At 39.2% G+C, this 24,585-nt stretch overlaps 1 protein-coding gene across 1 annotated transcript; it reads right to left on the reverse strand.

Moving 5' to 3' along the window:
• Window positions 1-19,818: 19,818 nt before the first annotated feature.
• LOC147610440 (uncharacterized) lies at window positions 19,819-20,889 on the reverse strand. The gene is made up of 3 exons (XM_086786515.1): window positions 20,670-20,889; window positions 20,344-20,449; window positions 19,819-20,115 (listed from the first exon to the last, which is right to left on the reverse strand). Exons 1-3 carry the CDS (start codon window positions 20,754-20,756, stop codon window positions 20,006-20,008), a joined length of 303 nt encoding a protein of 100 aa, XP_086642641.1. The 5' UTR covers window positions 20,757-20,889; the 3' UTR covers window positions 19,819-20,005.
• Between the last annotated feature and the right edge of the window lie 3,696 nt (window positions 20,890-24,585).

The following is a 24,585-nucleotide window of genomic DNA, read 5'->3' on the forward strand; positions in this document are numbered from 1 at the left end:
TTCTTCCTTGATTTGACCAAGTACCGTTAAAGGTGCAGTCAGATCAGTTGATCCGTAATGATCTTGACTACGTTAGAGTTAAGAGTTATCCTGGTGGAATCGCCCATGCTTTCCGGGTAAAGGAAGTTTTTCCGGTTTCGGTTTTGGACAAACCGACGGATTAGTCTCTTGTCCGGATATCCGTGGGCGAGGCCCCGAGTGTGGGTCCCTGCCCCGCGCATGAAGTGCTACTTCCGCTGCTAGTACCCCGAATTTGTTGCGCGGTGGAGACCGGGATCTCACACAAGTGAAGGTCCTTCCTCCTCCCCTGCCTCTTCGTCATCCTTGTCCTTGTGAGAATCCTTCTCGAGTGTAGAATGCTTTTTCCTCTCTAGTTGTTGGGTCCAACCCTTTCTTCTGTTTGACCTTGTTCTCTTGCTCTAGTAGAGCTCCTTCTATCTCATGCAGCTTCAATTATGGTATATTCTTTAAGGTTGCCACAATGTTTTCATATTCTCCTTTGTCCACACTCTTCAGAAGCATTGCTAGTGCCTCATCATCCTCTACCTTCTTCCCAATCAGGGATTTCACTGACGTAAACGAGAACATGTGAACATGTTAATAACATATGTTAATAACACAAAAAATCTTATGATCACATGTTATATTCACAAAGCTTTCACAAGGGCCTAAAAAAATTATTTTTGTCGGGCATAAAAAATCTTCTTAGGTGGCCACTGACCTGCTATTATGTGAAGATGGTAACATGAGAACATGTGAATAGCTTATTCCCATGTGTAGCCAAGCTTTTAAGGGGTTCCCAAATGGTAAGTGACCTGTTATTTTGTGAACGGTAACATGAGAACATGTGAATAACTTGTTCACATGTGTTATTATCACAAAAAATCTTGTGATCACGTGAATATTAAATCCCTGTTCCCAATGGCTGCTAGTTGTTGCTTAATGATTTTGTATTTGTTCAAGTGTGTGCTTAGAGGTTCACTGTCCTTTATGTCAAGTTTGTAGAATTGCATTAGCAGATTTATCTTTCAATTTTTTGCTTAAGTGCCATATAATTTATTGAGTTCATCCCATGCATATTTAGCCTGCTATATCCTTGCAATGTGGTGAATGATTTCATCATTTAAGCTAAGTGCAATGATTCCTAATGCTTTCTCATTCATGTTCTTCAACTCATTCTCCCCATGCTCCTCTGGACATTCATCTATTCCCTCAATTAGCCCCCATAGATTTTTCCTCATGAGCAAATACATGGTCTTTGTTTGCCATGTATGGAACTGCTCCCTGTTAAATTTAGCTATTTCTTATGCACTACTCGTGATGATGTGAAGGCGGTCTTACCTCTTGATCCAATTCAAGATTCGAGGGCAGTGTCTACCTTTTAAAATTTAAATCTTATGTTTAATGATGATTATAACAAGTTTATCAGCATGAATTCACCAAAAAATATGTGAGATTCCTGCCCCCTCTGCGCGTCGAACTCTGGAGTGCTGGTAGCGGAATTAGCATCCTTATACGCACGGCAAAGTTTCCCACTCGGGTCCTCGCCCACAAATGTCCGGATAAGAGACTAATCCGGAGGTTCTTCCAAAACCAAACCCATAAAAACTTCCCTCGCCTAGAAAGCATAGGCGATTCCTTAAAGAAAAATCTTCTAATGTAGTCAAGAGCCTTAACTATCCTTTGTATTCTAACCGAACCCGCAGGTCACATGGCCGAATCAAGGGAGGAACTTGCACTTGGTTCATAGAGACCAACGCTTTTTTCCCCATCAAAAGAGGCACATCCGTTGATTCTTTTCCATAGAACAAGGATTATCATGTGACTTACTTTAACTATCGTAAGTTGAACACAAAATTGAATTTTATTATAGGAATCCATTGATCCAGTCTCACTCCATCCAATCCCATGGGTTAGCCGACCTCCCACCAACCATTGTATTGATAGGATCCATTTTAAAAATTTGGTTATGTTTTGTGCCGACGGGTACCAGGAAAAAGAGTTCCCATGCCCCCTAGCCAGCTCTCATGAAGCAAAACTTAAATAGTCACACCACTTATGCACCCACCAATATGAGATTGCCTTTTCTTAGACTCAACTATTTTCAAAATAGCATTGCAATAAAACCACATAGTTTCCATCATAGTCCTCAGTATTCCAGTTCCAGGATCCAATTTCCAGTCATTCCTTCCTTGGGCGTACCTATGGCATCATTGGAAGCCATAATACTCTCACCACCTGCTCACTACGATAGTTCCTAGCCCATAGTACCCAGGAATATAATCAAGTATTCCATTCATTCCTTCCTCAGCGTACCTATGGCATCATTGGCAACTAGAACGCTCACCACTTGCTCACTCAAGGGCCTTTTCAATAGTTCCTAGTCCATAGTACCTAGGAATATAATCACACAAAGTCCATATGGACTCTCAGTGTTGAAGATCAGCAAGATCAACCAATAGGATCCATGTAAAAGAGCCAAGAACTCATCCGTTGAAGACCAGCAAGGCCAATCAACCAGATCCATGCTCGTGTTCAGAAAACAGCTCCAACTCATTTTCTCTTCCACGTCGCACGTGTGGGTATCCTAGGCGAGACCCAGAGCCCGAGCACTGTATGGTCAGCACCCTCTAGGTTCCTTTGCAGGTCACCTAGTACTTCACTCATAGGCCGCTTCCTTGGTCCCTCCTCCACCGTACCGGAAGCTCACCATTTTTAATCGAACCGAGGCTGGTCAAAACCTCGGCGACCTTGCCACACCGCGAGACGTCCTTGATTGACTCTCTGTCAGCTGTTGAAACTATTTCAGTTAGGTCACCATAGTCAAAATGCTTCCCCAACATTATTGACATAAAACAATCTTTAAAAAATAGGTTTCTCATACAATTACAGTTTCAACAAAATTCTTATATTTTCTCATCATTACACATTCTTTCACATCATTTCTCATCATTCCATATCATTTCTCATTATCCCACATCAATTTACATCCAATCACATCACTCCCACATCAACTCACATCCAATCACATCATCTCACATTAATTCACATCCAATCACATCATCTCACATCAATTCACATCCAATTACATAATTTCGATATCAACTCACATCCAATCACATCATCTCCCATCAAATCACATCCAATCACATCATCCCACAACATCAATTCACATCTATTCACATCTTTCCACATCAATCCACATCTATTCATATCATTCCCACATCAATCCACATCTATTCACATCTTTCCACATCAATCCATATCTAATCACATCAATCCATATCTAATCACATCATTCCCACATCAATCCACATCTAATCACATCTTTCCACATCTAATCACATCATTTCCACATCAATCCACATCCAATCACATTCATTCACATCCATTCACATCCATTCACATCATTACACATACATTCACATCCATTCACATCCATTCACAACATTGCACATCCATTCACATCATTTCACGTCCATTCACATCCATTCACATCCATTCACATCATTTTGATTTAATGAATCATTTTCATAATTTATCTAGAATTTTATGCATAACCTTCTTTATTTTCAAGTAAATGAATAATGCTCAAAACAATTACGATTTTTGCGGAACCTCGTTATGCAACGGTAGAATCGGAAGAGGGGGATATCTCAGCTTAATTGAATGATCAAAAAGAGTTGAAGAACTCCACTTTTTTTTATATAAAAGTTATCTATGCATAAATTTTATTTTCCAATGATGAAGATTTTACCATAACTTTTCCATATCTTGTATGAAATGAGAATGATTAAAATTTCACTTTTAGCATCAAATTTATCTTGTATAAATTCATTCTCTAATGATATAAAATTTTCCATAGATTCCCACATTTTCTAAGAAATGATAATACTCAAAATTCCACTTTTGATATAAAAGTTATCTATGCATAAATTACATTTTTCAATGATAAATATTTTATCATAACTTTCCCATATTTTCTATGAAATGAGAATGCTTAAAATTCCACTTTTAGCATAAAAATTAATTATGGATAAAATTTATTTTTTAATAATAAAATTTTTGCCATAGTTTTTGTGCATTTTCTACGAAATGAGAATGCCCAAAAGTTTAATTCTAATATAAATTTTTTTAATGTAAATATTTTATTTTCTGATGATAAAATTTTACTATAGTTTCCTTGCATTTATTATGAAAGGAGAATGGTTTAAATTATACTTTTAACATAAAAATTAGTTTATGCATAAGCCTAAGCTTAAACATAAACATAAGTGTCTTATTTATTTAAGCTTAAACATAAACATAAGTGTCTTATTTATGCATAAGCCTAAGCTTAAACATAAACATAAGTGTCTTATTTATTTAAGAAAAGCACCTAATATGACTTTCGTATTATAAGAATGTTAGCTCAAGCTCCTCTTTCACTTTAGAATGAATAAATATGAATTTTCCTAACATAAAACAAGCATAAATGAACTAATCCTCATTTTAATTAGCTTAAAAAATCATTAAAAAACTTAATCTTTATCTCTAGCTTGTTAGGCCTAGAGATTTGATTAAGAAAAAAAGATTAGGACTAAGATCTATCCTTCCAAGAAGGATTAATCCAATAAAGGTGAGTATTATTACCAAAAGAGAGATTTACAAATCAAAACATTACTTTTAAGCTTAAAAGATTAGCATTAATCCATTTTTAACAACATAATCAATAAAAACATGATTTTAAAAGAAAAACCTATAGATTAAAATTCTTCCCAAGCATTAGAGGGGTTGGGAAGAAGATTACCATTTAGAAAAAACACCATTGTTTAGGCTTACCCTTGGTTTTTGGCTTGATTCTTTAGGGAAATGTGAAGCCCTCAAAGAAGAAGCTTGGCCACCAAGTAAAAGAGGATAATCTCCAAGAGAAGAAGAGGATAATGAAGCTCTAAAGCTTCACAATAATAGAATTATAATAAACTAAAAATTACACTAGCATATAGTTACTCCAATATGAAAATACAAAGGAATAGGGGTCTATTTATAGGTGAGCGAGGCCACCAACCAAGTCCAACTAGAATCTAGAAGCTTCCAGCTCCAGTTTGATCCATTTTGGACAAGTTTAAACTAGTTTAGCTCACTTTTTTTGTAATAAAGTAGGAACTTTATTCAATAGGGTTAATAATGGGACAAGTCCATGTATAAAAGAGGGGACTTGGACCATGGTTGTAACTTTTGATGATCATTTTTAGAAATGGAAATTTATGTTTCTTGGAGCTCATGGCTTCTCTCTTGGCTTGTGGAAGGCTATTTCCATTCTCTTGGTGAGAGACTAAACACACTTAGGCATCATGTTTACATTGTGATTACTCATATTTTTCATGCATTACATCCCTTCATTCCAATTGGTATCAGAGCTCTTGATTTTGATCATGGGCATGCATGGGTTGTTGGGAAAATTTGCTTGAAAATTTGAGTTTCTTTCATTTTTTTTCTCATTTTCTTATAATCCTTGAGTGATTCTTGACAAAACTTCTCTAATCTTGCTTAATCTCATGGAGATGGTGAGCATTTCATGGAAATTGCTTGAATTTTGAGTGATTTTGGCCAATTTTGTCATTTTTGGACCAAATTTTGGACCTCTGGACCAAAAATTTGGGGCAGTCAGGCCAAAACTTAGGGCAAGTGACTAATTGCAATTAACTTTTTTGCTAATCACATTTAGTAATCATCTTCTTCTTCCTCAAGCTTTCCATAGCCATGGGATGCTCTTCCTTTACCCGTTTTGATGCCAAACCTTAGGGTTTTTGTAGAGCTCCTTGAGATCTTTCATTTGAGCCTCTTTCTTGCAAATTTTTCTCAAGATTGGAGAGCTTTTGTTCATTCTTCCATGGCTGTGAGAAATCTTGCATTGCTAAGCTCTTAGACACTTGATAAGCATCATATTATGGTGATTTCTTCTCTCAATGAGCATGGAGACTAGCAATGGGACTGATTTTCACTTCCACGCTAAATTTTGGGCTGATTTTCGCTGATTTTCGTCGCCTCTTCCATGCCTCCTCCAAGCTATGAAGCTTAGCCACAAGCTTCATGAAGGATTGCTAAGTCTTTTAGCCCTTTTTGGTGAGATTTTGGGGAGCATTTCATGGCCAATGGAGAGGGAGAAATGGTGTTCTTTGGCTGCAAATTTGAGAGCAAAGAGAGGCCACGTTTTTCTCCTACAAGAGGCTTCTTCAACAATTTTTTCCATTGAAGCTTTCCGGATGACATTGGTGAGTGATTTGATCAATTTCTTGCAAATTTGAACCATTTGGTGGAGCTTGGGAATGGATTAGGGTTGGACACATTCAAACTCCCCTAATTTTCAGAAATTAACCATTAAAGCTTGACCATTCACATGCCAATATTGCTTCTCCATGCATTATTGATGGCAATGGTGAAAGGAATTGATTCCACATGAGCTTGGCCAATTCATAGATCACATTTTGGGGGATGTTCTTCATTATGTCTCATTTGGCATGCCATTGATGGAATAGCAAGCTTATGCAATGTTTTTGGAGTCCCTCATGCTCATCTTGATGCCATATGGACACTATGGATGCTATACATAGCCATGCCAATGCTATGTTTTACACATGGGCATAAGAGAGCATAAGTTTTGGAAGCATGCATTTGTCAATATGATGTGAAAGGGATTGTTGGAATGCAATTGCAAATGCCTTGATTGTGGTTAACAAATGCTTATTCAAATGCCATGGTGAGGGCATTGTGAATTGTTGGTTTGTGTTGGAGCTTTTGGATGATGGATTGAGGCATGAGTCCATGCTTTATTGATGAGTTCTAAATTGTAAAAGGGCATGAGTCATGCTCAATACTTGTAAGCCAACAAACTTGTTCTATCATTTGATATTATCCACATCATTTTGTACCTACACTCACCATTGCTACCACTTCAAGTTTCTATAGAATCTAGCAATGTGTGAGGGTACCTTGGCATTGGTTGGAGAGGCCAAGGGAAGAATGGCTTGAACTCTTTGTGCCGTGATTGCTTGGTAAAGCGGTGCAAAGGGGGATTAGGTACACCGGTGTGAAGAAATGGCCTCAACCTTCACCTTGGAGGAAAACTCGGTGAAGGGGTGAGAAGAGCTTGGCCGGGAGATCGGCAAGCTTCAACGCGCGTCCTCAACAATCCTCACCATCGACTTTGTGGATGCATTTGGGCAATGGGGCCCCTTTTCCGTCATATTGTGTGGATATTGCAAATGCTTTGATGGACAAAGAGTGCATATGATCTTTCATGACATTGTGGGATACAAAGAGTATTGAATTGTGATTTGAGAAGTTGCATTTTCATTTGAGATTTGGTTCCAATTACAAAGGAGACTCTGGCGGAATTTTTCCAACAAGGGAGCCAAACAAGCTTATTGATTGGAGATTTACCCCATGGATACACTTGAAGAGTTATTCACAACTACCAAGGGGAGAAACACCAATCATTTGTAGCCGGATTGAGCTTATTGATTGGAGATTTACCCCATGGATACACTTGAAGAGTTATTCACAACTACCAAGGGGAGAAACACCAATCATTTGTAGCCGGATTGAGCTTTGGGACCGAATTTTGGGAATTTCTGGGATTTTACAAAACCCTAATTCAGTCCTAGGGTTTTTGGGATTAGGTCCGAGTGATTACACGACTCTATTCTACTCCTTGAGAGTTTTCAAATGAGCCATAGAACCCCTTAATCGGATATCACAATCTTGGTCAAAGTAGTCATGTTGACTTTCTGGTCAAAGTCAAACAGAATATACTTCCACTTTGACTGAATCAAAATGCTTTTAGGGGTAGGTTCTATCTTCCGTTAGCTTTCTATAGAGCCGTCAAAATCCTAATTCCGACATATATTTTGCGTTTTAGAGCCAAATTACTACTTTCAGCTGTCCCGCACAAACCCTAAAACAGAGAGTACTTGCCCACACCTAATTCTTACTGTGTTCATTTGGGAGGATAGTAGACACCATTACCTACCCATAGAACCTTCTTTTGTCCAATTCCGACATCATTTGGGCATTCTACCAACATCTTGCATTTCTTCACTATGCCGAAGGGAAGACCACGCAAGGGTGGGGATGTTGTGCAAGAAATGATCATTGGTGATGAGGACATGGAAGGTAATATGGATGCAAGGGATGCATTCATCAATGAAGACAATGGGGGCAATGTACATGATCAAATTTCTCAAGGGACACAAGCGGCGGTTAACCATGACACCCTCATGCAAATGCTTGTACAACGGTTGGAGACCTTAGACTCCAAGCTTGATTCTCATATCCTCACGGATTGGTGTAATGGAGGACAAGTTTGGGAAGTCTCAAGCACAAGAAAAGCATGGGAATTATGGTGACTATGAGCAAAGAAAAGGCAAGGGCATCTTGAATGAGGATTCCATGAAGGCCGTACAAGAGGATCCATTGGGAGCATCCACTCGGGGATTCATGGCGGATGCACGGAGACCTCTTGTCAAGGACATGTTTCCTCCTTCTTTTCATTCGGGTTTGTCTCACCTCAATGCATCAAAGGGTCCTACCTTTTCTAGGGCAATGCATTCAGGGGAAGAGGATGAGGTGTTTGTGAATGATGAGGAGATTGCACTCGATTGGAATCAAATGTCCTTTGCCCAAAGACAAAGGGATGCTCACGAGAAGTGGATGGAATTGTCGAATATCATCAAGAGGGATTACAAAGACTTTGCACAATTTATGGAGTCATACTCGAAGATGCAAAGATTCAAGCCCTCTACCCAACATGATAACCCATCCCACATATCTTCCAAGGATGTCAAAGACAAAATCTCACTATCAAAGTTCAAAGGTGACGGGTCATCTCCGCAAGAGTTGGAGGAGTGGGCTACCAAGCTTGACACCTATTTCCAACTTTACCCAAAAAGTGAGCGTGATATGGTACAATTTTCTTCCTTACATCTTGAAGATTATGCTCATCAATGGTGGAGGCACTTGGTCAAACAAGGGAACACGCCATCAACTTGGGAAGGATTGAAGCGGGAGATGAACTTGGTCTTCATTTCACCCTTAGTGCTCGACCGATACCATGAAGAATGGTATGAGCTTTCTCAAAAGGGGATGATGGTGAGAGGTTACATCAAGAGATTTTTGAAGCTTTCAATGTACGTGGAAGGCTTGAGTGAAGACATGAAGATGAAAAAGTTTGTGCATGGACTTGAACACTTCATCAAGGCGGATGTGTCGGCTCAAAGGCCTAGCTCTCTCAAAGAAGCTATGAGGTTAGCCGAACTCTATGAGCCAAAGTACAAGAGGTCTCAGCCCATGACCTTCACCAAAGACACACTCAAACCAACCACTACTTCTTACAATTTTGGGAAAGGTCCTACCTCTACATTACCATCCTCTAATCCAAGAACTCCTACATCATTTGGGGGTGGACAGCCAAAGAATGGGATACATCAATTTGATGCCAAAAAGAGTAGTGACTTCATGAAGAAGAAGCCCTTTCAACCCTTCAAGAAGACTCAAAGAATGGATGATCCAAAGATTGAGGAGTTGAGAAGCAAAGGGCTATGTTTCAAGTGCAAAGAGAGGTGGTCACCCGAGCATGTGTGCAAATCAAAGAAGATTGTGGCCACTATGATCCTCATGGATGAGGAAGAGAACAAGGATGACTCTCATGATATTGAGGAATGGGAGGATTGCAATGAAGAAGCACATGAGGAGTCACTTGAAGACCATTCTTTCATCACGGAGGATGGTGAGTTTCCGTTTGATCCGGGAGGTGGAGTTAAGGAAAGCCTTGTGGACGGAGACATGCCTACCAATGCAGAAATTTCAGCTTGCATATGCTCTATCTCACAAGAGTTGTTGGCGGGTTGCAAGAACCCAAGCACACTAAGGTTGGTGGGGACCATCAATGGGAGGGTTGCACATATTCTTGTGGATTTCGGGAGCACTCATAGCTTCATCAACTCTAAATCCATCAACTCTCTCAAACTCAACACAAAGAAGACACCTACAACGTTCCAAAAATGGGGAAAGTGAGAAGACTAGCTTGGTTTGCCCTTCTACAAAAGTGGTTTACTTCATCCATTTAAATGGACTCACATGTCTATGGACTTCATCACGGGTCTACCAAAGACAAAGCATGGATGGGATCAAATATTTGTGGTGATTGATAGGCTTACAAAATCAGCCCATTTCATTGCTTCAAAGACCACTTATGGAGCATCTCATATTGCCAAGCAATTTTTGGAACATGTATTCAAGATACATGGCTTGCCACTCAACATAGTTTGTGATCGAGATACCAAGTTCATGGGGACTTTTTGGAGGTCATTATATGAGATCTTGGGTACTCAAATCACTCCATCTACGGCCTATCACCCTCAAACGGATGGGCAAACGGAGTGCATAAACAAATGGCTTGAGGTGTACTTGAGGCACTATTGTCATGACATGCAAACATCTTGGGATGAGTGGCTTTATCTTGCTGAATTTTGCCATATCAAGTACATGTGCCATCGATAGCCTTCCATGAAGACAAAGTGGTCAATCCATTGGCAAAAGAAGAGTTGGAAAGAATGAGACAACTTCTTCAACTTTGCAAGGACAATATGAAGAAGGCTCAAGATGTCATGAAGGCTAATGCGGATGTTCATAGAAGGAATGTGGAGTTTCAAGAGGATGATTATGTGCTATTGAAGCTTCCCAAGAGTCGGCATAACACTCTCAAAGGTGTAACCAACTCAAAATTGGCTCATAGGTATTATGGACCATACTTGATTATCAAGAGGGTTGGTGATTTGGCCTACAAGTTGGATTTGCCTTCGTCGACAAGGATCCATAATGTGTTTCATGTATCTAACCTTAAGAGGTTTATGGGATCTTTGCCTCAAGAGATGGAAGAGCTTCCACCCATGAATGAAGAAGGTGAGATCATTTATGAGCCGGAGAGGGTTATTGGCAAGAGGACAAGAGAGTTGAGGAATCGGAATATTGATGAATACCTTGTCAAATGGAAGCAATTACCCATGGATGAGGCTACTTGGCAATCATTGGAGTATGTCCAACAACATGGCTTACTTGTGGATGACTTTCCGTGACTAAGTGGTATGGTTTACTTGAGCAAATTGGGTAATATGAGGAGAAGTATACATGCTGTAATTTCTGGACAGCTTTGGGAAGGTCTACTATTGGGCCTATTTTTCTACTCCAACAAGCTTCATGGCGTATCCTAATGAAAGATTATGATGTGGGCTACATATGGCTGAGTGTACATATCATTTTCAGCCCAATATATGGAGTCTAAATGAAGGATTTTCAAGGATCTTCATCGACTAGAAGGGCTGTCATAACAGTCCCACTCATACACTTTGGGCTTGAAGCTTTGTGGACTTGTATACATCCGAATTTTCATTGTATATGTGCTTTGGATGTACTTGAGAACTCTTAACCACTTCCCATTGATTACATTAGAGTCTCATACTTTGAGATTGTACATGTTATTGATTTTGAGGACAAAATCTTTGGGAAGGGATGGTTTGTAATAAAGTAGGAACTTTATTCAATAGGGTTAATAATGGGACAAGTCCATGTATAAAAGAGGGGACTTGGACCATGGTTGCAACTTTTGATGATCATTTTTAGAAATGGAAATTTATGTTTCTTGGAGCTCATGGCTTCTCTCTTGGCTTGTGGAAGGCTATTTCCATTCTCTTGGTGAGAGACTAAACACACTTAGGCATCATGTTTACATGGTGATTACTCATATTTTTCATGCATTACATCCCTTCATTCCAATTTTTTAGTTGGTTTGAAGAAGGAGAGAGCAGAGATGAAATATCTCACTTTCTTGAATTAAAAAATACTCTCCTGATGTGATTTATAGGCGCCTCCTTCATGAGCCCTTCTCCCCATTTTGAGGTGTCAAAAATTCTATTTTTTTACTAATAAACCTTGTGCTAGTCAACTCTTCATCTTATGTGAGATTTTACTCATTTTTGAGAGATTTTCTTAGATTCTTTTCCTTTTTCTCATCCCAACACTTGGATTAACCTTATTGGCTCTTCTTGACACTCTTTGAACCTTACTAAGATTTTTGTTTGAAATTATGTACCCCTAGGCCAAGATGTCCAATACACATATTCAATTAATTTCTAATGCACATTGGAAAACTCCTTTTAAGATTCTATTTCAAGGGATCTGTTCCTATTCACTGGGAGAAAATACTTATCTAAAAATATTTCAAAACTGTGTTACCTCTCTCTATAATATTTTCTCTCTAGACCAAAACAGGGTAAAACAATGTTTTCTTGCATTCTGAATTTGGAGATGATTACAGATACTGAAGGGGAGGTTTTTACACATTTATATCTCAAAAGCTGGAGGGAGGAATCTTACAAATTACATAAGGCCAAGGGTAATTGAATTGTACGGAATGGTTGGAATATCAAACCATCTCCGACTCGCAATCTAAAGTGATAGGGATCTGTATCAGATACCAATGGTAAATTGCACCAAAAAATAGTGACTAGTGCTAATTAATCACTGATTAGTGAAATAATCCCATGTTCTGTGTACAGAAAATACTCTGATTTGGAGGAAGTATACGGGGTAGTGATTGTGATAGAAAATTCAATTTGAACACATAGACTTGTGTAGCACCATCCCAATGTTGGATTAGATCCACCAATGTCTAATTAACACCTTGATTACGTCAATTAATTAAGCAATTTGCCAAGATAATTCACTATTCATGTGCAAAAGATTGTACCCACTTAGAGTCTTCAATTGATCCACTTGTACAAATCTAATCTCAAAATGCTTTAATATAATAGTAGATAAATGTGTCTAGATATGTTTTGAGCCCACAAACATCAAGATTTAAGCTCTTATAAATAATTAATCAAGTGATTAACAGAGGCACTTCCCTAACTATGCATAGTGCTGCTGGATCTTATTGTAGACTTGATGAAATCAAAAACCGTCTTCACCAGCTTCTAAAGAATGCTTGAAAACCCTTGGGACTGAGAGGAATTATACCAATTTGAAGCGAGCTCGTCGTATGAAGGTTTTTTCCAAAATCTGCTGTCGCTTGATACACGTTGCAGCCGATGTGCGGTGAAAAATGGCGATTCCTTCAGGCCGTGTGGAGGGCCCTGAGTCTAGTGTATGTCTCTAAAAGGGCTCGGACAATGGGTGTGTGTGAAGGGAGATGGGACTCCTCGACTAGCTGGGGGTATAACTTAGCTATATGGAGAGGAAAAAAGATTAGTGCTTATAATTATGATTATGGACGAATGAGGTGAATAAACACTTGATGATGGGCTAAAACATGTTGGGCATGGATGTATGGTTCTAATACCATGATGACTGTTGGGCATGGATGTATGGCTCTAATACCATGATGACTGCAAGCAAAGTGATGAGCTATTGTGGATCAAATGCAAGAATCAACATCATTAGCATGCAATTAAGATGATTAAGATAATATTAGTGAGCAATTAAGCTAATAGGATAATGTAGGCATGTATACTCAAAAACCAGCAAATTCTCATTAGGCCAATGCCTCAATTTATAGGTTGTACATCCACAAGATGCCGAGCATCTACTCCCACTGATTTCTCCTTGATTTGTGCCACCTCCTGGGGGTACCTTTTTATAGAATCTTTCCACACCCCTATATTCACTCATGCTACCCTTGATTCTCTCATTAGTAGATACCTCTCACCTTTTCACTGCTACTCACTTAATAACAAACTCCCTTTTATAGTCTCTTGCTAAGGGCTTGTTCTCGCATACACCCATTCACTTACATATTTCAACATTTTTAATAGCCTCATCAAAGCATGTGGGTTCTACAACCAACACAACTTTTTCCATATATGCATAGTTATGTGCCACATAACCATCATAAGCCAATCTCTACAAAAGATTTTTGACTCTTTCAGATTTTCGTAGCTTTGCATTTATGGCTTCCATAGCCTTCTTCACACCAGGTGTCCTCATTGCTAGAATTCCAAGCTCCTCATCAAAGCTCATCTCCGAGCCACTACAATCCTCATCAACAAGAGAATGCCCTGTAGAAATGTCAGTCATACCAAGGGGCTCAACCACTTTCTCTTTGCCTTTATGTGATGTACCAAGTACATTTTCAAGACAGGTATTATGACGTAGCCTACCACTCCATGGTCTATCAACAGAGCCACTGGATGAGGACTCTCCTGGTCCACTCAATGACTGTGATTTCTGACTTGCATTCTACACAACCACATTTTCACTTACATCAGCCCACAACATCGTTTTCAGCAGCATACCAACTACTCATCTCATCAAATACAACATCCTTGCTTACCCTGAATTCACGTGTAGCAGGATTATAACATCTATATCACTTTTGCTCGAGGGAGTACCCAATAAACACACATTTTTCTACTTTTAGATCTAGCTTGGTACATAACTCATCTGGCACATGCACATATGCAATACATCCAAAAACTTTCAAGTGAGACAAATCAGGTTTCCTGCGAGTGAACCTCTCCTTTGGCATTACATCATGTATGGCTGCAGTAGAAGTCTTGTTCATGATATAAACTGGTGTAGACACAGCCTCAACCCAATAGCTATGCGGAATATTCTTCTCTGCCATCAAAGCTTGTGCTATCTCTGCAATGTGCCTGTTTTTCCGCTCAGCAACCCCATTTTGCTTTAGAGTGTATCTACATGTAAATTATCTCTGAATACCATTCTTTTATAAGAATTCACAGAACTCATTGGAAAAGTATTCTCCCCCTCCATCTGACCTTAGGCACTTCACATTCTTTCCTATCTGTTTTTCAGCCATAACTCTGAAAATGAGTGAACACTTCAGTCTTCTCCTTCATGAAATACACCCACTTTCCTTGTGTGGTCATCAATGAATGTTAAGTAGTACCTACAGCCACCCATAGACATATTCTTCGTCGCGAGACCCCATACATTTGAATGCACAACATCTAGCACATTCCTACTCACATTTCTATCATGTGGAAATACATATTTTGTTTGCTTTCCAAATCGACATGCTTCACAAACTTTTTGCATACCTTCAACTTTAAACTTAGGTAGCCCTGTCACAATTTCTTTAGTCTGCATAGACTTCATTCTTAGTACATTTACATGCTCGATTCTCTTATGCCAGATGTCTATATCTGCAACAACTCCTGAACCATTTGCAAACATTGCAGCACTCACTTCAGGTATATTTACATTCAATGTAAACATTCTCCCCACTCTATTGCCTTTTGCAATTAACCTACACCTATCTTTAAAGTCTTCTACATAACAGCCATCAAGGTTAAACCAAACCTACAAACCCTGCTCAATCATCTAGCCAATAGAAACCAAATTCTTTCTAATGTTTGGAACATGAAGTACATCTGCAAAAGGTAGGGGCCAGTTTAGAGGCAAAGACAGCTTGAGGAGCTTTTTTTTGTAGTGAAAAGATGCAGGGGGGAAGAGAGCTTGAGCTCTTGCAAGCACACACACACTCACAAAACCCTAATAGAGAACACACAAGGTGAGAGGCTAAAAATCTTCTTCTTCTCTACTCAACACTCAACACACCATATACAAGATAAGAGTACACACAATATGAAAGGTACTCAACCAATACATACCCGGGTTCTCTATAGTGTGAACCCGACTAAATGAGCTGGCGCTATAACTATGCCAGTCTCTAGAATGGCTGTCACACAGCCTGTCATCCCACTGGCCGCATATCTCCCATGATCTCACCAACCATGTCAGTGATGTAAGTGTGGGACCTATCCCCCAGGCGGGCCATCAGTGGCCACCGCCTCACTAGACGAGCTCGATATCTCAACACTCCCCCTCGATCTCAACTCCATCTCATGTACACCAAGCGAAGCCCTGAATCTGTGGAGCTTCTCTGTACCCAATGCTTTGGTGAAGATGTCAGCTACCTGATCCTTTGTGCTGACATAAACAAGGTCAAGGTCTCCTGCTAAGACCTTCTCTCTGACAAAGTGGTAGTGGACCTCTATGTGCTTCGTACGAGCATGAAAGACTGGGTTCCTGGCCAACTGTATACTGCTAATGTTGTCACAGAAAATGACAACTTGTCTATCCACTGATAGACCCAAATCTGCAAGTAGCTTTCTCAACCAAACTACCTCACATGCTGCCATAGCAGCTCCTCTGTACTCGGCCTCTGTACTTGATAGAGCAACCGTAGGCTGCTTCTTGCTGCTCCAAGTCACAGCAGCACTCCCCAAAGAAAACATGAATCCACTGGTAGATCTTCTATCTGAGATACTACCAGCCCAATCAGCATCTGTGTACCCATGTACACATAGCTCTGTCCCAGTCTCATAGAATAGTCCACAATGCAAAGTAGACCTCACATACCTCAGTATGCGTCTCACTACATCTAAATGCGGTTTCCGTGGAACCTACATAAACCGACTCGCCAACCCAACAGCATAGCTCAAATCTGGTCTGGTGATCGTCATGTAGATCAAGCTTCCTACTATGCATCTATACATAGTAGGATCCTCCAAGATCTCTCCTGAATCTGCACTCAACTTGCCATTCTGATCCAATGGCACAGAAATAGGCTTACAGCCTGTCATACCATACTTGGACAACATGTCCAAGCCATACTGTCTCTGCAGTAATCCAATACCATGTGGTGACCTAATCACCTCAATGCCCAAGAAATATCTGAGCTCCCCCAGATCCTTCATCTCAAACTTCTGTCTAAGCAAGATCTTTACATCAAAGATCTCTGCATCATGGTCCCCCGTAATGATCAAGTCATCTACATAGATGACAACAAGCACAACTCCTCTTTCACCATGTCTCACATACAATGAGAAATCTGCATTGGCTACATGAAAGCCAATAGTGACAAGATATTCAGAAATCTTGTGAGACCATGCTCTTGGTGCTTGCTTTAAGCCATACAAGGCTTTCTTCAACCTGCAAACATGCTCGGGGTGACCCACATCCTCATAACCAGGTGGCTGCAACATATACACCTCTTCTTGCAAATCCCCATGCAAGAATGCATTCTTTACATCCATCTGATGTAAAGACCATTGCTTTGAGTCTCACTAGATGAGCTCGATATCTCAACATGCAGGAGGAGAGCTAGAGGACATTATAGTTGCCTTGTAGCTCTCCTCCCACGAAAAAATATCCTCAATCAGAGTTTGTTTGCCGATGCCTCTCGAAGCGCTCGACAAGGGTGTAATAGCCAATTCAAAGGAGAAAGATTAGATAAAGCTCTTATCCTCATACCGCTTCATGTGTTTATCTTGCTTGCTTCTCAACCCTTAACATGAACCAGGCTCTGATACCATGAAAAGATATAGGGGAGAAGAGAGCTTGATCTCTTGCAAGCACACACACGCTCACACACACCCTAGAAGAGAACACACAAGGTGAGAGGCTGAAAATTCTTCTTCTTCTTCACAACAAAAGAGGTCTACAAAGAAGATAAAGTGACTAACACACATAATAGAGTATATACAAGCGGTCCATAATGTGAACACGCTACGAGGAGTGGGTAGATGTGGACTAGTTAGTTTAGTCCAGCTCTCAAATCTCTGGCAAAGATATGCTGGTGCCAGCTACCAAACACGCTAGTGATATAAATGTCGAGCAGTCGTACAGGCACCTTGTGAGTGTCAGCTCTTGTTAAGCTTGACATCTCAACACCAAATATCCTAGACCTCACAAAGATTCAGCTTTTTAACTCTTAAACTGTCATCAGGTGACTCTATTTAGATATCATTCAGCAGTCCACAAAACTGTATGACTGACTCTCACTAACCTGTGACTATTGAACTTGACCCTAAATAGCTTCCTCTCAACTTAAAATGATTAAATCTATTCTTCTACACCCTTAGCTCACTAATTCAGATACCTAACTAATTTTGTTTGACAATGATGATTGTCAGCTGATGTCTATCTAACTCAAACCTGACCTAACAAACTACAGATCTTCACTCACAAGTGTATTTTTTCAACAATCTCAATCATACCAGCAAGGCTAAACATCATAACACAAAAACTCATCAACCCACTCATAATTAATTAGACCAAAGCACTCTTCTTCTTTAATCTTACAAAAACAAAGCAAGTCTCAACAACCCTGAGACTCTCGGCTCAAACAAGAGTGAAAAACAAAAAACTTGAGAGATCCTCTCCAGCCTTAAATCCCCTTTGATGGACTCTATAACCACCTCTGCAGATCTTCTTTTTCAAATACAAAACCTGTATTCTTCTTTTTCAATAATCAATCTGCAGATGAGAAAAGTCTTGGATAGTACTAAGTTCCAACAATGATGCAATCAAAGTTTTTGGGCTTGCCTCTGTAACCTTTAGTTTTGACTCTCTGACTCACATGCACTCCCTCTACTCTGGTGCAACTCAAACCTGCTCACATTGCTTACCCTCTTCAATAGAAGAATTCTTTCTCTTCTCTTCTCTTTCACTCTGGCATTCTATGTGCACTCTCCACATCCTTCCTTCAAGGTATTCCCTTTCACCTCTTTGTTGATCTCTCTCAATCTCTAGCCAAAAACATTCCTCTTTGTGCACTCTCCACATCCTTCCTTCAAGGTATCCCCTTTCACCTCTTTGATCTCTCAATCTCTAGCCAAAAACATTCCTTCTATGTTTCCAAAAAAGACTTTTTCTAGCTACCTTGCTAAAAGAAGCTACCCTTGACATCTATGATCTTTCCATTCTCTTTCTTTTTTTGTCACCTACGTTCTGGGTCATGCCCCACGTATCTTCTTGAACCACATCCCTTTTAGCAAGTGCATGGCTTACTCACATGCCCCAGGTGTTTGGTCTCAAACTACGGCAACTACCTTGGCCAACAAAAGCTCATTCTATAAGCTGTCATATGTACATTATATCTCCCTATTAATCATGCTTGCATAGGACACAAAAAACCTCTCGCAACGGTTTGCCAAATGGTAAATAGGTTGAGCGATGACAACCTCTCCACTAGCATATGGTTTCTTGGCCACAAATTACTTTTATGGATAAGATGAGCTAATTACTCACTAATAGATCTTTAATCTTGCTAATAATGATGTTGAATGATAATATTGAGATGACATTGGGTCTGATACCATGTTAATAGAAGTGGATTTGAAGAGAGTATGAGTGCATAAACATACGAAATGAGAGCTATGGTGGATGGAAGAAGACATAATTAAAGCATAATGTTGACACTAATGAAGATAACTAAGATATGAACTAGAGCTAATCACGTACTTACATTTTTGCATTGTGAGAATGAGTTTGCTACATTCATTTATAGCTCTCATAGAGCTCCCTTTCACATGTTCCATACACCTTTGTGCCATCCATGTGTTCATAAATGCCCACATGCCTTGCCCACTCTTGCACTTTCCATGTGCCTACTTTTTGACCATTGACTCACTTTTAAATTCATCCATTCACATTTCTTAATAACCTTAACTTACATCCCTTCAAATTTCATATCATCCTAGGCTCCATCTACCTTACTCCCACATACATGTGCCCCATACATGACATGATGGGCACCACATTTCAACAGTGCATAATAATTCATATGCTAGAATTAGAAGAGATAAATTCTTAGCTATGATATTTGATAAATGCTTTTTTCCCAAATAGCTTCAAGAAAAGGGAAAACGAGGTCCTTACATTTTCCCTAAACATAAAGACCCTTACAACGTTGTAAAAGATTAAGGATGTTCTAGTGTGTATCATTCCATCAAGAGTGAAAGCACTTGGAAGACCTTGTAACATCAATCAATCAAAGATCATTTTAAATTGATTCAAGCATAGATGTGATCAAGGGGTGTAAGTATACAATAAAAGGCGTTTCCAACAAATCTTGAGCATTTGCATCATCCTGTGCATAGCAGTAGAGCCTTGCCTCATCGTCTTCAACCATGCAAAGAGTTGTTACTGCTCTAATGAGTCATCATGTGTTTGTTGAGAAGATGCATTGGTCGTGGTTTGATGATGATCTTGATAATAGTCGGAAGTAGGCAGTGAAAAACTCAGTGTTGGCCTTCTCAAGCTCGTTCCAAACTGTCTCAATGAAGCGCATGTGTCACTTGTTAAATAATCATAAATAATTGCAGGTTATGTGTTTAAGATATTTCTTGTTAGATCTCGACACGACACCCGTGCTTGTGTCCAGTATCAGCAGCCACAATCTCAACCCCATTATTGCCCCATGAGGTAAGTGTAAAAGAATACGTGTGCCTTGCTCTGTTATTTTTATGCTTTGTCAGTAACTCCCTCGGCCATAATTACCTGTTCTCGTAACGGCCGGCTGTACCCCAGCATGCTGGTCTAGGGACGCAACGCACTCTTCCCGATCCATCTGAAATAAGAGGCACTTCTCTATGAGGTGCTGGACCTGGTGGATCAAAAGAAAACACCCATGCAATTAACGATGATTACTTAGCCACGTCTAATTATCACCAAATCACCTAAGAAGATATTTAATTTGATTAAGATGAGGCTAAGTTGATTAAGATATTATGGCAATCAACGATTAGCAACCCAGACCAAAATGGAACGTTCTCACTGGGAGCAGGCTAGCAGCGAATCAAGATTAAGCGCGTTGGGATGCTTACCGTGTGTATGTAGGCGGGGGAGATGGGATCTCCGGAGAGGGGGTGAGGGAGAGCTGAATTCTCCTGATGCAGCTCCGGTAGCGACATGCTGTAGGGGAGGGTCTTTCGGGGGCGCAGAAGCTCTCTGTGTGGAAGAAGGGATGGATCTCTTTTCTGTTTGTGTGGTGTTGTTAAGGAAGAAGGGATGGCTTTCTTTTCTCTCTCTCTCACACACAAACACACCCGCCTATATGCTGACGGACGGAAGAACAAAGATGGCCGCACACTTCACTCGTGTAGTGGGGTATTCCCTCGTACGCACGGCCACATTAGGACGAGGCGGAGCTCGTCCGGACCAAATTGCCTCACATGCCATGTATGAAATCTTGCTTCCAAGTTGCAAGCCCAAGGCAATCATCCTACCATGCATGTCCCCCAGTAGAGTTTCTGGGTTTGGTGTATGTAAGACTTGGAACAATTAATATAACTAAATATTATTTGGGTTTGGTGTATGTAAGACTTGAAACAATTAATATAACTAAACATTATTGGTCCCCAAAAAAAAAACAAGCACCCCTCGACCCTCTCCCTAATAGGAAAAAACACAATTTGTCCCCAACCAGTCAAAATAAGGCGGGATCGATCTTTATCTAGGCCATTTGCCTTCACACATCAATCATTTTTATAGCCAAAATTCTCAAACTCTTAGCATGTATTCTCGAGGCACACCGGCTTCTTTCCATTTGAGTGGTGAGAAAAACACTAAAGTATGATTTTTTTTCTGACAATGAATCCTCTTGCTCCCAAATGTCACCCCTAAGTTCTAATCTCACTTGGTTAGGCATATCTTTTTTACTTTTGCTCTCCAAGAACCAAATTTCAACTTGTAAGTACCTTCTCCTCACTCAACTTACAAGTGCCCCTTCACACTAAGTTTCCATAGGTTGTATGGGAACTTAGGTTGTATGATTTTTTCTAGACAATGAGCCAGCCCTCTTGCTCCCAAATGTCACCTCTAAGTTCTAACTCGCTTGGTCAAACATATTTTCTACTTTTGGTCTCAAAGTACCAAATTTCAACTTATACGTTCCACACTCAGCTTACAAGTGCCCTCTCCACACTAAGTTCCTATAGGTTGTCTTCACTTTGAAAGAACAATGGGGTCAAAATTGATTACATGATTAGGAATTTAGTGTGTTTAAACTCTATTATTCATATTTTTCTAGATCGACTATGGAGTTATTATACAAGTTTTTAATGCACAACATGCCGAAAAGAATGAAAATGCTAGCCATCTAAAGTTGGCATTTGTTGTGCCCAATAGCCATCATAGAAGAGGATCTCCTCCCTTCACTCTATCAACTTTTTAGCAAAAATTACCCTAGTATCTTTGAAGTTAAAGTGATCATGCGATCTCATGAAATCAAGATTCTAACCATCCTTGCTAAGATTTGCCAACACAATCACTTGCAAAAAGTGATTTACATTTAACGGGCAAGGTGGAGAAGAATCACCATTCAATTATCTCAAACGTGAGTCAATTTATCATTTATGGTTTAGATAAATAATGATTTCTATACTCCTCTTGTTGTGTCGAGTACTCCAAAAATTCTCACATACATGGAAACCTTAATCAACAAGATATGGATGTCACATCCCCAATTATCTCAAACGTGAGTCAATTTATCATTTATGGTTTAGATAAATAATGATTTCTATACTCCTCTTGTTGTGTCGAGTACTCCAAAAATTCTCACATACATGGAAACCTTAATCAACAAGATATGGATGTCACATCCTCTTGTTTATAATAAAGATAGTGAGTGACCTTGTACATCCTAAGTACTAGTGGTCACATGGAGTTTAAATATTCTACTGGGTTCTAGAGGTAGTATGCTTTTTATTTAATGGCATTGTACACCTTACATTTTTCCATGATACAAAGCAAGGAAAACTATTAAATAGAAATATTATTTACATCAGCTAAGGTACTAGACCCACGTATGACTTTTTAAATTCTCCCCATATTAACAATTGTAAGTAGCATGCTCCTAGCTGTTACAGTTACAACACATGTTTAAAGCTCTTCAAAAAATGAGTTTGGTTGCCTCAAGTCGAATCAGCTTTTGTAGTGTGCTATTGATTGCTCCCCAAACTTAAGTTGTTGTAGGCTTCCCAAATGTTGCCAATAAAAATTACTCTAATACATGCAATGCTTCCATTACTGCTGCATGATTTTTGTACTCGCTTTTTTATTGTCAATCACTTAAGAATTTTAGTGTGTATTGTACAGGCAAAAACCTAAATTAGTAATACATGTATCCATATCACATCCTCTTGTTTTGGATATGTATAGTGAACTTGTACATCCTTGGTACAAAAATAGTAGAGGTCACATGGAGCTTAAATATTATATTATTTTTTAGAGAAAGTAGTTTTAAACTGAAGACATTGTACATTCGGCAGTCGGCACCCAAGGGGATCTATGAAAAAAATGTACGATGTCACGTGAGTTAAATACGTCGAGTTCAATAGTCCTGATAACTTTTTAAAATTAGGGTCAATAAAAAATTTACATTGATAGGTGTCTTTTTCATTAGTACGAATTCATTTAACTCACATTATGAGTGTTAAACATTCATTTAAAAAGATTGTATAGACAAATGATATGTATGGAGGCATACTCTTTAGTGTCTCATGTACGCATATGATATGGGGGTTTTCTTAAGAGTGAGGCCCCTTTGAATCAGTGCATTAAGTTGCTCTCTTTCTAATAATAAAGATGGCTTGAATATATTGACTCCTTACTTTCTAATTATTCAATCCTTGACACTCCTTTAGTATTATTAATAGGGATACTCCATGGTCAAGAAACAGATGACGAGCATTATCTTACCAAGTTGGTTGCACTACAACAAACAAAGAGCACAGCTGTGTAAAGAGTCGCAAAAATATAAAAGAATCTATATATGGAAAAAACATTGACATGGCTATAAGCACAACTAAGCACATAGCTAGAACCTCGCGGCTAGAGCCATGCAATTAACTGCACATATAATCACGTGCACACAGTAGCCTGTATACCCACTTATTTTAATGTGCACATAACCACATAAATAGCCATGCGTAGATATAGCCGTGGACTATCTGCAATAAAAACACAAGGACACAATGGGTGAGAGATGTGGGGACATGTCCCACATCTCTCCCCCATTCTATCCTTTTTTATTTTAATCACATTATTTAAACACTAATTATTCACATTTTCTCAGGAACACTTAAAACATAAAAAATAATTACAATAAAATAATTTCATGGATTATATTGCAAATTACATACATAGTTCCAAATTACATAAGGTGTTCATGTCTATTACCCCTAAATCCTAAACTACATTTTGATGAGCTCATTGCACCAAATCGACAAGCTCATTAGTGGAAGTGATTAGATGATTCTCCCTTCATTGTGTAATAGCTTTAGAAAGCTTCTCTTGCACTTTGTTAATGCCACCTTGAGTGCACCCACCACGCTCTTGTGTGCCACAAAAAAAATCTGCAACATACTTCTTTCCTACGAAGAGCAGTGTAGTATGCATCTTCACACTATTTTGGTATGTGAGCAATAATAACATGTCATTAACTATCTTTATTAATGTTTTGGGTCTAGCCATTGAATATAAACCTACACAAATTAATTACTTTGATTAATCATTGTACACACTTACTCAACATATGCGCTAATGTATACACTTACTCAACATATACACTAATGTACACGCTTAAGCCTTATGCATAATGTATTACATTTAATTCATAACTGTAATGCATTAAGTATAAGCATAAGCGTTCGAGTTCTCATCATCATCACACTAAATTCTTTCCACTTTGTTCTCCCTATCTTTATTGTCCTTTTTTTGGTAATGAGATTTAAAATGCTT

The sequence above is a fragment of the Cibotium barometz genome, chromosome 49 (assembly GCF_041138505.1).
Source record: "Cibotium barometz isolate CiBa-2024 chromosome 49, ASM4113850v1, whole genome shotgun sequence".
Taxonomy (NCBI): Eukaryota; Viridiplantae; Streptophyta; class Polypodiopsida; order Cyatheales; family Cibotiaceae; genus Cibotium; species Cibotium barometz.